Below are 15,239 nucleotides of genomic sequence, written 5' to 3'. Positions count from 1 at the left end.
GTCTGCCGCAGGACAAATGAAACCGACGAATTAAAGGTGCAGCGTTTCAGGTGTTAACGAGTCACATTAATGCAGGTACAGCGACTGAAACCGACGGCTTCCTGTCCACGCCGACAGCCTTTTGTTTGCCCCAATTCTGCTGCTTGGCGTCCATCTTTGCTTCTCACTTGAGCGCGTCGGCAGCCGCTGGAGTTCGCCCTCTGGCATCACTGCGTTAGCTTGTGACCTTATGTTCATTTTTTGACCAAAGAAAATGTTCTCCCACACGTGTGGAGATCATTTTGTGTTGCCAGCACAGACGGATGGACGGGAGGACGAACCCGCCAGCCGCAAACGTTCGGCCGCGTGGTTCACTCGCTCTGTTGTCTTTGTATTAATGTGACTCGCAGCACCTTCAAATTCAGACCTCAGCGTGAGGTTTGAACGTATCTCAGAATGAATTCACTCTCACTGCGAACACCAGAATCACCGTCGCCGCGTCCTGCATCACACGCCACCATGTCTGCCTCGCCGCCACATGCTTCCTGTATCTGTGGGGAAGAAAACGCTGGGAAAACACGGGCTGAAGATGTGAGATCTGTTGTGTGAGTGAGCATCGGTCACTTTATGTTGAGATGATTTCCTTTATTCTTTCTTCTTTTTAGGAATGATTCTGACGCTGTTTGATGATACTGACAGGATTCACGCTTTGTTCTGATTGGTTGTGTGTAGTTAGAAACAGGAAGTGGGTTGCTGTGACTAACACCATGATGACACAAAGATTGTTCCACTTTTTTTCCCTTTCTTTTTGTATATTTAAAGTGTTTTTCTTCTTTTTTTAGCGATTTATTTGAACGCGCAGGTCGACTTCACAGAGGCGTGTCACCGTCAACATGTTCCATATTTTAACTGCCGCAAACATGATGTCAGGATGATGATGATGTCATATTTTTATTTGACCTTTAATTGAACTGATTTATAATATTATTTATGTAATGACGCTGGCAGTTCCTGGGTTCAGGTGCTCACTGGACACAGGTGAGTGAGGTCACACTGAGGTCATGTGGGGTCAGTCGGGGTCAGAGGACTCGTTGGCGGCGGCTCACCTGTGTGAAGTCTCCCTGCTGCTGTACATACTGAACCACTGAATGACAATAAAGTTGTTATTGTTGTTGTTGTTTTCATATGTGGATGCAGGTGATGTAACAGATGAATGGTGATGTGAACGATTAGCCAGGAGTTACAATAAAGAGTGTTTCTATTTGCTTTGAGGAGACCGTGTCGGCGTTTCTGTCAGCGGCTGTCACAGCCGCCGTGAGGCGTTCACTGACTGCACTCTGTGACTGTGTTAGACAGGATGTCTCAGCGATAAAAAGAGAAAACAGCAAACCTAACATCGATGTGTGTCCTCCCCTTTTAGTCTGTCAGTTGTGAAGGCTCAGTCTGCTCTTATTCCACATTTTCCTTATTGTCACCGAACCTCGTGAGCAAACCAAACCAACAACATGAGTTCAGTTCAATTCAATTTTATTTATATAGCACTTTATACAATCAAAACTGTCTCCAGGTGCTTTCCAGAGACCCAGAGCCTGAACCCCCGAGCAAGCAGACAGTGGCAAGGAAAAGTCCCTTTTAACAGGAAGAAACCCTGAGCAGGACCCGACTCACAAGGGAGAACCATCCTGCTGATAGTCGGCTGGGTGAAGGGGGGAAGAAGAGAAGAACACACACACACACACACACACACACACACACACACACACACACCACACACACGCACGCACGCACACACACACACACACACACACAGGATGTTCACTGCTGCTTTGAGTCAGAACATGAAGAAAAATGTTGAACCTCTCCAGACTTCTAATTAAAGACAAATTTGAAGCGGTGAGGACGTTGTTTTTCACTCTCTGTCTGTCCCTCTGGTGGGAGTTGTCCTCCGTCCTGTGTCTCCTCCCTCGTGAGGGCAGGACTGCACCATCAGAGCTGGAGCTGCTTCACACACAGCAGAGAGACGGACTCCACCGGGCAGCAAAACGTCCATTTCTCTGTCTGTTTCATGCTTTGGACTCTTCAGCGGAGACATGAGACTGAGGACCAGCAGCTGCTGAGACAACAGACCGACATGGACAAACAGAAAGGTACTGTGTTCACTTTAACTGCACAACCCGTGTGAGACGAGCTCAGTGTGATGTCACGCTGTGTGTTTATGACAGTCCAGAACATCAAACATGGAGTATGAATGAAAAAACGCAGAACAAACGTGTTTTGTCGCGTGTGAGTGACGCTTTAGTTTACATGTGATTAAATATTTTAACGTATGGGTTTGAATTTCCACATGAAGAAAATTTCACATCTGCTTTTACACCCATATAAACCCTGATGTATGTTTATACGCATATGAAGACATTTTTATTGATTAATATACACTATCTGTCACGAGTCAGAACTTTCACTGTGTTTATGAGTTCATCGTGTGTGTATTCAGTGTGTTGAGAACCTCCTACACACACACACACACACACACACACACACCAAATGTTAAATCAGGAGACCAAACCTGTTGATGTCATAAATTCCTCTTCTTTATCACACTGATGGTATGTTAACCACAGCAGCACAACAATCGGAAACAGCCGTCTGTCCTCCTCCTCCATCATCATCATCATCATCATCATCATCATCATCACTTCCTCCCCCTGCTGCCCCCAGGAGACGAGCTAACACGCTGTTTACATTCACACTGTGTGAACAAAGTCTCACCAATGAATTTCATCTGCACTGAAAAAAATATTTTTGTGGCTGCATCCATTTCTTTTATTTTAGTATAAAGTGAAATATTTTTGTATTTAATATATTAATGTTTGATTCTGAAGTCATCCAAAAGTATTCAGGTTAGGTTATATTTTCATAATCCAGCTGATTAGGTTCCTGATCAGGTTACTGCAACAAGTTCATTTATATTCCATAAAAGACTACTTTAATCTGACAAGTTAGCATTTTTCTTTCACTTCGCTCTGACTAACTCGTGTTTTAGGTTTTTTCTACGTGGTAACTTCTTCTTACTTCCAGTTTGGGAGTGAATTTGGTAGTTTTGTCTGTCCTGCTTCTTCTGACAGGCTGAAGCTAACAACAACGTCGGCCTTAACTTCTTTTTTTGATTTTTACTTAAAATAAAACCTAAACCGTACTGAGCTGATGCTATGCTAACTGTCAGCTGCTAACATTAACAGCTTGTGTTTTACTTTTGTGGTGTTAGAAACTTTTTGTGGCTTCAGGCTCCCTCGCTCCATGTGCACCACGTCGTGGTGAGGTGGGCGGGGCTTCCGTCTGATTGGACGACTGAAGTCAATTCAATCTGAGGAACCAGCAGCTCAGTAATGTCAGTGTTTCTGCTGCCCTGTGTTTACAGCCAGAGGATGAAAGAGAGAGCTGCTCCACACCCTGCAGCACACACACACACACACACACATGCACAAGCACTCACGCACACACACCAGCACTCACACACACACTCACACACCAGCACTCACACACACACATACACACACACATGCACAAGCACTCACACACACACATACACACACACATGCACAAGCACTCACACACACACACCAGCACTCACACACATGCACAAGCACTCACGCACACACACCAGCACTCACACACACACTCACACACCAGCACTCACACACACACATACACACACACATGCACAAGCACTCACACACACACATACACACACACATGCACAAGCACTCACACACACACATACACACACACATGCACAAGCACTCACGCACACACACCAGCACTCACACACACACACACACACACATACACACACACAAGCACACACACCAGCACTCACACACACACACACACACACACACACACACACACACACACACATGTTCACTTGTCTACAGTACTGATACCAGTTAATATGCTGAGAGTATTTTACTTATCACACAAGTTTGTTTGTTATTTAGGCATTACTGAGCTGTTTGTTTGTTTTTTGTTTGTTTGGTTGTTTGGTTCATTTGTTAGTTAATACGTGCGTTAGACAGAAAAGCAGCCAATCAGCTCGTCCTCACGGCCACAGGATGCAGAGAGGCGGACGTCTCGTCGCTCGGCTGCTGGAGGATTTGGTTGTGTTTGTTTGGTGACCGTCCATTTGTCTGTTTATCTGTCCCTCATTCACATGGACAGTGGACGTCCTTCACTGTGTGTGTGTGTGTGTGTGTGTGTGTGTTCTGCAGCATCAAAGCCAGAGACAGGAAGTAACATTGATGGTCAGATAAGCAGCGTTCAGCAACACAAAGTGGCGTAGCAGTGTTTTCTCTGAGGTGTCTTCTCCGCGGACAGACGCGCTCTGTGGTTGGCGTGTCGTGGTTGGCGTGTTGTAGGCGTGTGAGGCATGTGCAGCTCCGTGTTTAAAGCAGCAGCGGGCTGATAAGCAGGGCTGTAGGATCCTTAAAGTCAGCAGAGAGGAGCTAATCAGAAACATTTAACCTTCGTCTCCCACTCAGCTCGCGGCGTGAATGGACTCACTCTGTCCGTCTGAATGGACCTCAGAGACAATCGGCGTCTGTCTCGAGGGCTTTTCTCTGCATTTCTTACATTTTCCCCTCCTTCTCAAGATAACTCAGACTGTTTGGAGATCAGTTCAGTTAAACTTCTCCGGCAGAAACAGAAAACAGCCAAGCGCTTCTAAAGTTTGCTTAGGGGTTCTGGTGGTCATGAACCAGGATCTAGAAGTCCCTTTGTTGGTTGTAGCCAGTGAAGATGCTCTGGAGGTCCATTAGAACCTCAGAACTTCTCACAGCTTCAGAAGAACCAACTACATGTTCCCCGAACCTCATCACTGACCACCTGATCTGGTTCCAACCATCAAAAGGACTTCTAGACCCTGGTTACCAGAACCTGAAGAAGCCTCGTGGATTAAACCCCCCCAGATTAAACGGAAGGTTGAAGAACCAGGTTTGCAGTTCTACATCGGCATCGGGGTGAAACTGTGGCAGAGCAGAGACAGAGGACAGGAGGACAGGAGGACAGGAGACAGTCCGGTTATTTTCCAGGACAGACGAATGTTTGAACAGGGACACACACTCAGTCTTCACTGCGTGTTAATCATTAGCAGCAGCCAGCAGCTTATCGCTGTGTCCTGTCACATCAGTTAACGTGTGAAGGACACGTCCTGGGAAACTTTTCAACGTCCGGGACTTTTTCTGTCTCCCATTAACAGAACGAATGACCTGATCAGCTCTGATTCAAACAGACAGTTTAAAGTTATCTGGAGACACTAGTCCTGATGGACGTCCTGCACGTACAGACAAGCGTCTCAAAGTGTGTGACTTCACGTTTTATCAACCTGCTGACCACAAACTGGACCTCCAGCTTGTCCCTCCCCTATGGATGAGGACAAAGTCTCAGTCTGAGACATTTTTAAAGCAGTGAATAACGTGTCCAAAAATCAGCTGCTTTTCAACAAATATGAATCATGTTAGCTTTCCAGCACGTAGACGTCCACATGCTAAACGCTGAGCCGCACGTGAAGCTTTAAAACAATGTTAAAATAGTGTTGACAGCACGTTTGGTGTGTAACATTTAGCAGGCTGCCTTGAAAATAACAGGAGATTATATTGTACTTTTTATTTATTTACTCAAAGACAACATTAAGATAAAGACTGTCAGGTTCCAGTGTGGGCGTTTCCTCTAAATGAAACTGTTCTTCATTCTTTTTACTTTATTGGTGTATTTTGTTCGTTGATTTGCTTCTTGATTAATCTCCCGTGTTGTTTTACTGCCTCAACATGATTTTAGGAAGGTTTTAAAAGAAGGAGGAGCAAATTCTCTCCTCGGTCAAACCCTGTGGACAACACCTGACCGCATCAGCCAAGCTAAGAGTCTCTGGTAGAAACTGAAATCAGACATGACTCAGTGCTTCTGTCAACAGTCTGCAAAACGATGACTCAGTCAGACTGAGATAAAGTCTGTCAACCTGTTAATGAGGACAAACACACTGTGGGTCCAACTGTTCACCTGCCTGCCTGCCTGTTCACCTGTCTAATCACCTGTCTGTCTGTCTTTAGTGCTGGCCAAGCTGATCTGGGACCTGCAGTCCTTCCTGTCTGTCCTGGACTCAGAGAACCTGAGTTACATCGCTCAGGCTCAGAAGAAATCCATCTCAGAGCTGCTGTCCAAACTGCAAACAAACGATACTCCTGGTAATATCACCTGTACTATTACTGATACTGGGACTACTGGTCCCAGGATTAAGACTAGACTGGGACTACTGGTCCCAGGATTAAGACTAGACTGGGACTACTGGTCCCAGGATTAGGACTAGTCTAGGACTACTGGTCTCAGGATTAAGACTAGACTAGGACTACTGGTCCCAGGATTAGGACTAGACTAGGACTACTGGTCTCAGGATTAAGACTAGACTGGGACTACTGGTCCCAGGATTAGGACTAGACTAGGACTACTGGTCCCAGGACTAGGACTAGACTAGGACTACTGGTCTCAGGATTAAGGCTAGACTGGGACTACTGGTCCCAGGATTAGGACTAGACTAGACTTGCAAAGGTTGAAATCCTGAAAGAAGTTGAAGTGGTGGTTATGAGGCAGTTCCTGAGAGAAGTTAGCACTGAAGTAAAGAAGCGCTGAGTGATGGTGAAGTGTCAGCGCTGAAGGAAGTTGAGGTAAACCTCTCGGGTTGAATGAGGACTCGGGAACAGCTGACAGGTGAAAGCAGCCGACACGACAGTCAGAGAGCGAACGTCACTGAGCCGTAGGATCTGACAGCAGTTCAGCTGGTGAAGCGATTAGCCTCAGCTCTGCCTTTGTTGTGTTTCCAGTGGAAGATGCTGAGTACATGATCATGAGCTGTCCATCTCTGTCTCCTAGCAACGAGCAGATAGACACACCTGGAACAGGTAAGACTGAGCTGCATTCACAGTCATCACATGGGAGACAGAGGGGAAGGGGTTTAGCATCACATCAGGGCGAGACACTGCTGAGGACGGCCTCAGGACATGGGGCAGATACTTAACCAGCAGAGTCCAAGAAAGACGTGGTAGAAAACTGTGACACAAGCTGTAAAAGCTTTCACTGTGGCTCCTCAGTGCGAGTCCTTTGGAGGTTTGACGAAGACGACATTGACGTGTTTTGGACAGAAACTGAATCGTGTCTCCAGTGTTGTGTGTGAACTGACTGAAAGCTAACGTCTCTGTCTGTCCAGAAGCTGGCGGGTCCTCTGAGCTGGTCTCGAAGCAGGACTCATCTGTGCGGCTGAGAAACGGGGTGAGTCAACACGGGCATTCAACACTTCTCTCCCAGTGCATGCTGGGATAGGCTCCATTAGTGCAGTACGCACATCTTCTACACAAGTCCTGTATTCAGAGGGGTTCTGTGGTAAAACTGCAAACTGTGACTCTGTGATGATGTAATGCAGTAGGAAGATAAAGTAACAAAAGAACAGAAATACTCAAGTAAAGCTTAATTAGCTTGAACGTGTTTATGTTCTGTCTGATTTGGAGAACTGCTGAAAACAAAATAAAAATTGCTGCTCTAAAAGTGACTGAAAGGTGCTGCAGACCTTCCTTCAGCTGTCAGCAAAAACACAGTACTACAAGTACTACACTAAAGTACACAGTGAGTCTTTTCATGCCACTTTGTATTTCCACTCCACTCAGAGTACTTTTCACTTCACTGCATTCTTCTGGCACTTTAAATTGGTTGCTTTGTAGTTGTTAGTTGCAGGACTTTGGCTTGAAGTGGAGTATTTTTACAGTGTGGTATTAGTACCTTAGTACTTTGACTGGGTGTGAATACCTGCGTCTGGCGAGTGACCTTTCAGCTGATTCACGTTCTCTTTACGCTGTTGTTTGTGCACTCTGGTGTCTCCTTCACGTCTTGACCTCATGATGGCTCCTCATGAGGTTAAAGAAAAGTGGTGGAGGAAGAAAAAAAGGCTTTTTTAAGATAACAGGAACAGGCGGAGGAGGCGGAGGAGGCGGAGGAGGCGGAGGTTTGTGATGTGGGTCAGTAATGACAGACCGAGTCCTCATGAGGTTTGGGAGGAGATGCATGCTTTCTGTGTGTGTGTGTGTGTGTGTGTATTCCTGTAGTTGTGAGGACAAAAATCTGTTTACAGTCACATTGTGAGGACCTGCCTTACTTAAATGGTTAAATATTACGGTGAAGAGTTGCTTTAAGGTTAGGCTGAGGTTAGGATTACGTTAAGGTAAGTAATGTTTATTGTTATGGTCAGGTGGTGGCTAAGCCTACCGGAAATGAATGGAAGTCTATGTAATGTCCCCAAAAGTGATGGAAACATGACTGTGTGTGTGTGTGTGTGTGTGTGTTTGAGGGAGTGACAGGATGTTCAGTGTTTACATTTGAGGCCATCTCCCCTCTATCTGTCGTCCTATTGGCTGAGAGCTCTGCAGAGGGAGGAAGTGGTCACTGATGGCGGCCGATTAGCATCTGGTCTACGTGATGGATCGACAGAACACACAGACGCACACACAAACACACTAAAATCATCTCCTGGGATTTCGTCTCATGTGTGGCTCATTTACAGACATGATGTTGCGTTCACTGGCAGGCTGTGGTTCAGTCCGTTTCCTCCAGAGAGACACACAGAAACTGATTGCTGTGGTGAAGCTTTGGTTGGGTTTAGGCACAAAAACAACTCGACTGATGTGGTGGTTCGACTTGAGTGAACGAATGTGTTAAGTTCAGCCCACCCTCGTCGTCATGGTTACAACAGTAACTAAGTTGTTTAGGTCAGTGGATGGTGAAAAGAAAACAAAAGTCTGGTCCTTTATTCTGCTTGTACTCGCACAGCCAGTCGGAGCGAAAGCCGGTGGGTGATTTGACATGCAGCAGTTTGAAGCACATTAATCTGAGTTTTGTTTCTGAGTTTCTGCTGCTTGATGGTGCTGCAGTGACTTATATGTTTGACCATTCAACACACACACACTTTCGTCTGGACCAATCACTGGGCGCTTACATCACTTGGGCAGTCGTGGATCAGCGGTTAGGGTATCGGACCCGTAACCGGTGGATCGCTGGTTCGATTCCCCGTGGCTGAGGTACCCTTGAGCAAGGTACCTAACCCCCACTGCTCCCCGGGCGCTGCACGCGGTCGCCCACTGCCCCGGGTTTGCTGTGTGTGTGTGCACGTCACTTGGGTGGGTTAAATGCAGAGCACGAATTTCGTTGGAGTGAGTTCCCTCCAATGACAAGATATGTCACTTTAATCTTTCATCTTTCTTTCATCATCTTGAGGCTGCTCTTGTACCTCATCTGAGGTAGGAGCGCAAAGCAGAACTGAGATCATTTTCGCGATGCGGATGCAACTAAATGGAGTCTGAGACTCTGGTCAACAAACTAGTGTGTTGTGTTGGTCCAAGTGGTTCCCAGCTTCTTCAGTCTCAGTCTCAATCAGGTCCACCCACACGGTTTCATTTAAACACCAGTTTGAGACCTGAAGATTCACTTGTATCTGAGCACTTCTGTGTGTGTGTATGCATCCGACTTAATGAACTGATACAGCGAGTTCCCCCTCTTCCTGTGATGTCATATCCAGGGCCCTGCAGTGCCGCCTCTCCCCCCAGGAGGTCTGGGCGGTGATGATGATGATGAAGATACCTACGAGGAGGCAGAACCCTACATGGCTGACACAACCATGTCCAACGCTGGTACACGCACACACACACACACACACACACACACACAACATGATGTAAAAACTGATTGTTAACATAAATGTCTTCGTTGTCCCCTCAGAGAAGGTGGAGTCAGACAGCAGTCATTACGAGTCGTACGGAGAGGATGAAGACGATGAGGAGGAACCTGTGAAGGACAGAGCTCACTACATCCAGTGGAGCGCCTCCCAGCCCTGCCTAAGACCCGCCCCCGAGTCCCGCCTCTGCGGGTACCTGTGGAGGAGGAAGTGGCTCGGACAGTGGACCAAACAGCTGTTCATCATCAGGAACGACGTGCTGCTGGTGAGGGGAGACAAACTGAGTGCTAACTGAAGGGGGTGAAGGTTCTGCTGGGTCTCCTGGGTCTCCTGTGGGTGGTCTGACTCGTCTGTTGCTAAGATAGTTTAGCTGTTTTTATCATAAAACAAACCGAATCACCAAAATGTCAGTTCATTCAAATGAACTGGGGAGAATCCATAACAAAATGCAGTTTTTGTAAGCCAGCCGTCGCCTCATAGTTCACCGTGTTTCTGTGGCAGAAAGCACAGCAATGCCAAACTGCAGTATTGCAGTGTTTTTAGAGTTTTTATAGTACAACAGATGTGATAACTCTGACCAAAGAGGTGGACCAGTTACTGCAGAGTACATGTTGATTGTGTAAATCTGGTCCAGAGGGCAGATCTGTCATCAAGAGACCGTGAAGATCCACAGCAGGAGCCAGTCAACAGTGGAATAAGAATTACAATAATAATCGAAATAATAATAATAATGATTGATGAGCTGATATATCTTTAACAACTTAATTGCAGAATGGATCACTGCTCAGCCAAAGTAATGGTTCAATAAAAAACAAAAAGGTTCTGTAAAACAGTCAAGGTGGAAAGTCTGATTCTAGTGGAGAAGTTAACAGGTGGAGGCTGCACCACCACCTGCCACCATCACAGCTGATGATAATATGCTGCTCTGCTCGGTGGTCTTCCTGACCTCCTCTCTGCTCTCACACAGTGTTATAAGTGTGCTCAGGACCTCCTGCCTCAGCTGGAGCTGAGCCTCCGCGGCTGTCAGCTGGTCTACAAGTCAAAGTGCAACAGGAAGATCCAGCACCAACTCAAACTGGTTCCACTGGGCTCCGAGACTCTGGTCCTGGGATACAGCACCTTCCAGCAGGCCGACGAATGGAAGAAGGTCAGCAGCACCTCAACATGCTGTTTTTTAAGTACAAACTTTACCCACTCATACTCAATTCAAGTATTTCTACTGCACCTCAGAGAGAAATGTTGTACTTCTCACTTCACTACATGACAGCTTTATTTACATCAGATTTTACTGAAAACAAGTGATCAGTTTATGAAGTTTACAGTAAAGTTAAACTCAACCAGCAGACCCATGCATGCACATTGGGACATCAGTGAACAGCAACATTTAGTGGTGGAATAAGTGCTCACATCTGTTAACTTAGAAGTTAGAGAGGCCAGGCTGAGGTGGTCTGGACATGTTCAGAGGAGGGACAGTGTTGGTCAAAGGAAGACCAAAGAGGAAGTTTATGGATGTAGTGAAGGAGGACATGAAGGTCACTGGTGTGAGGGAGGAGGACACAGAGGACAGGACGAGGTGGAGGCAGATGATTTGCTGAGGGGACGCCTGAAGAGACCAGCTGACAGGAAGAGATGATTACTGTATTCATCACTTTAATGTTGCATCTGGTAAACGTGGGGCTCATCTGTCTGGGAAATGGCTGAATTTACATCAATTAATAATCTATAATCAATAATTTTATATCATCATTTATTTGTTTTGATTGTTTTGTGTGCTAACTACCTTTACACAGTGTGAGTACTTCAGATGTGAACCAGGTGTAAACTGAAATCAAACCAGGTGTGAACCAGATGTAAACCAGTTGTAAACAGGGTGTGAACTGGGTGTCAGCCGGGCGTAAGCCAGGTGTACTGTACATGTCTGTGTGTGCAGGTGATACAGGAGGTGAGCGTTGGAGGTGAGGTGGAGACTCAGAGCTCGTTGTCTCTCATCAGATCAGATCAGCCGTCGTCCTGCAGGGTGAGACACACACACACTCTCTCTAACACACACACACATGCGTGTGTAGATATAATGTGTGTCCTGATCTGTAACAACGCAGAACAGGTGATAAAAAGTGAATGTATGAACAACATGAGGTTGGACTGAGGTCACATGTGATGTTTCTGTAGTCCAGTACGGTCCAGACTGACTCTGAGGAGGAGACTCCTTCAGCTCGGTGCAGCCTCCACAGACACAAAGGTACTGATGTCAGGGACAGTTCAGTCTGATGTCATGTTAGTCATGTGACCTCTGACCTCAGGTGTGCTTTGCTGACAGGTTTCCTGAGTGTGCTGATGAACTGTCAGTGGCAGAGTTTACTGTGTCAGGTGGAGGCCGGTTTGCTCAACATGTTCGGACAGGAGGAGGAGGAGGAGGAGGAGGAGGAGGCAGGGCGGGTGAAGGAGCAGCGGTCGCCTCAGTACACCGTCCAGCTCCGAGGGTGTGAGGTCAGAGCCGGACCCGACACCGACCACTCCTACAGGATCACACTGAGCATGCTCGGTGACCAGGTGGCTGTGCTGGAGGTGAGCTCACGTGTCAGCAGACGCAAATCATTGAATTCACTTGGGGTTCGGTCTGTTTTCACGTGTCCGTCCGTCCCTCAGGTCAGCAGTCCGGATGAAAAGGACAGATGGCTAAAGCTGCTGCAGGACGCAGCTGCCAGTCACAGTCACCATGACAACAGCACTCATGAGCACACAGGTGGAGCTCTCAGGTGAGAAAGTGTGTTGTATCTGCTTCACCTTCACTGTGAATACTTTAAAGGTCCAGTGAGGCCACCAAGTCCCGCACAGGACTGGGAGTACATTTTCCTGGTTATACTTAACCCATTGTTACCTACGTAACATTTCACCTTAATACTTGTCCACAGTGCAGTATTAATACTTTTATTGAAATGATCTGAATGCTTCTGAGATTATGAGATTTATATCTCTTGCAAAAAATATTAAAAGTTCATGAATTATCATCAACCGATCGCATTAGAAGGTCCAAACATGGAACCAGTTCAGGCCAGTTCTTGTTTTTCCTTCTTCTTCTGTGGTGATTTTGTTCTGTTGTTGTCCCGTCTCAGTGGGCTGCAGATTCGGAAGTTTCCCACCTCCAACACCTACATGGATGACCCTTTCCATCTGAGTTTAGCAGGCCGAGAGCAGCCCATCTACTCCAACACCTCCACACTGGAGCACAAGGTGGTGATGGAGGAAGAACTCTTTCACTTTAGATCGTTTACTGAATTAAAACTGTAGAATGTAAACTCCATGCAGTTAATTCAGGTGTAATTTCACTATCAGTCATAACTAAGTTTGTGTTTGTCTTTTCTGTATGTGATTATTTCAGCTTCATGACTCTCAGGATTCAGTTCGCTGCAGCTCGGTGTCGTCCAAAGACTCGGTGACCTACAGCAACACCATCTTCACCAAACACAGTGAGCCTCATCTCAGAAATAAACTCTGCTCTGATATGTTGAATTATTTCTTTTCAAAAGCCAAAAACAACCCTGACAGAAGACATTTTGTGCGTTTCAGACAGGAAGTCGGTGGATGTGGAGCGAGGCGTTCAGAAGCTGGAGCTGACCGGGAAGAGGATGGTGCAGCTGAGGGCGGGGTCAGAGATCAACCTGGCGTCTGCTGGGAAGCAAAACAAACGCACCTCTTTCAGGCAGTCGCTGGCCGTCTGCACTGAGCGCGCTCAGGTGAGAACAACAGGCAGTTCTGTGTGAGTGCACCGCATTATTACTGAGCCACGCTGACTGTCTGACTGCTGTCCGGTCTCTGCTGGTCTCTGCTGGTCTCTGCTGGTCTCTGCTGGTCCAGGCGGGCTTCCTGAACCCTCTGCTGCGACGGACGGCCTCAGCTAAAAACTCTCTAAGACGAGCTCCATCAGCGCTGTTCATCGAACATGGAAAGGTTTTCCAGAGGAGGAAGGTCAGAGTCACACACAAGCACCGATGTTAGACTCGGCCCTCGTGTCCTCAGCCCTGCGCTGGCCGAGAGTCGGGTCGAGTTTCTCAGTCCTCAAAACATCTCTGAAGCCTCACACTCAAACAGCTGAAGAATCTGGGGGCTTTTTGAGTGACTTTTGGGTGAACTGTTCCTTTAGCTTACAGACTATTAAATACAGTTCACATGTGATTTACTGATTTCACATCATTTGTAGGAAAATCAACCAGCACACGTCCATCACGTCAACATTCAGTCCAAAGACTGTCATACGCTGCTTCACATGTGGTACATTTAGCCTTTTAGCATTAAAATACTAAAGTTAACACAGGTTAGCTTGTTTAGAATTTTGGTTAGCTTGCTAACATGTCAACAGAGTAAGTTGAAACTTTGCAGTCAGCTTCAACTTTGCACACAGTCAGCATCACTGACAGGAGAACTTTGCCCTTTGACCCCGTGAGAAGGTAAACCTCTGGAGGTCAGCAAAGCCCAGACCTTCAGGAGGTGCTAAGTGGTTCTTCAACCAGCTGAGGTCTTTTCTGTAGGAGTTACTGACTGCTGTGTGTGTGTTCACTCAGGAGTGGGAGACCAAAGCTGCAGCTTGACACCAGCCGTCCAATCGTCACATCCCGTCGACAAACTCCAGTCCTCTCAGCTGCCGACTCTCCCGAGGTCCGCTGTGGATTTAACCTAACGTGACAAACCCTGACCGGTTGTTTCCAACTGAAAGAGTCTGCGTCGCCTCCGTGGCTGCTCAGCATATTCAGTTCACGGCTCTGACGTAGCACAGAACCCGCCTTTGTTCACTGCACGAAGCTTTTGATTGGCTGTCCCAAGCACCGCAGCCCATATCAGACACTGCGTTCACACCTGGCGCTGGACGGCCTGTGGCCCAAAGTCTGTCACGTGAACACGCCTGAGTCCGTGTGAACACAACTGTTTCTACAGACTGAACACACACACACACACAGAAGCACTCTCACACTCTTTCTTAACACCCAGTTAAAGGCTTTTATATGTCAGTAAACAATATTTTGTCCGTCACAGTGATGCAGAGAGTCCGTCCCCTTCCTGTCTGTCCTGTGAATCCACTGTACTTCCTGTTGCTGGTGGACGGTTGGATGCTGTGCGATGAGCTCGGTTTGTGTTAAACTCGTCGCTGTGTTCACAGTGATGACTTCTTGTTGTTGTTGCTGTGAATTTCATGCAGTTGGTTATTCTTAGCCTGTTTAAGCCCACGTGCTCTGTGTAATAACTGAATGACTACCTGTTCTCACTATGTTACTGTACGGCTGAAGTGACTTATCTTATTACCATGACATTCACTCGTTTATATGATTTCTTTTTGTATGAGATTCATTTGTTTGACTAAACACTGATCTGTCAAATGATACTGTAATATTAAAAACATTCATACATACATCTTGTTTCTGTTTTTCCTCGTGAAGTTTGAAACTGCAGCAGAGATACAAGCAGGGCGGAGGAAATATTGTTGGATGATAATGATTTCATACGC

The 15,239-nt window shown here is 46.7% G+C and overlaps 1 protein-coding gene across 2 annotated transcripts; it reads left to right on the top strand.

Annotated features, from left to right (window-relative positions):
- The first annotated feature begins 1,792 nt into the window (after positions 1-1,792).
- Positions 1,793-15,143, top strand: si:dkey-220o5.5 (actin filament-associated protein 1-like 2). 2 transcript variants are annotated; one of them, XM_046386568.1, is made up of 16 exons: positions 1,793-2,126; positions 6,081-6,215; positions 6,849-6,926; positions 7,235-7,293; positions 9,587-9,698; positions 9,787-10,007; positions 10,710-10,889; positions 11,673-11,759; positions 11,912-11,981; positions 12,060-12,307; positions 12,389-12,498; positions 12,856-12,973; positions 13,122-13,209; positions 13,310-13,476; positions 13,598-13,708; positions 14,302-15,143. In XM_046386568.1, exons 1-16 carry the CDS (start codon positions 2,045-2,047, stop codon positions 14,326-14,328), a joined length of 1,893 nt encoding a protein of 630 aa, XP_046242524.1. In that variant the 5' UTR covers positions 1,793-2,044; the 3' UTR covers positions 14,329-15,143. The 2 variants fall into 2 exon arrangements, with proteins under 2 accessions (XP_046242524.1, XP_046242522.1); XM_046386566.1 differs by having other exon boundaries at positions 1,796-2,126; positions 7,232-7,293.
- Positions 15,144-15,239: the final 96 nt, after the last annotated feature.

The sequence above is a fragment of the Scatophagus argus genome, chromosome 4, assembly GCF_020382885.2.
Source record: "Scatophagus argus isolate fScaArg1 chromosome 4, fScaArg1.pri, whole genome shotgun sequence".
Classification (NCBI taxonomy): domain Eukaryota; kingdom Metazoa; phylum Chordata; class Actinopteri; family Scatophagidae; genus Scatophagus; species Scatophagus argus.
Note: the sequence above shows the minus strand (reverse complement) of the source record. Positions and strands in the feature narration are given on the sequence as shown.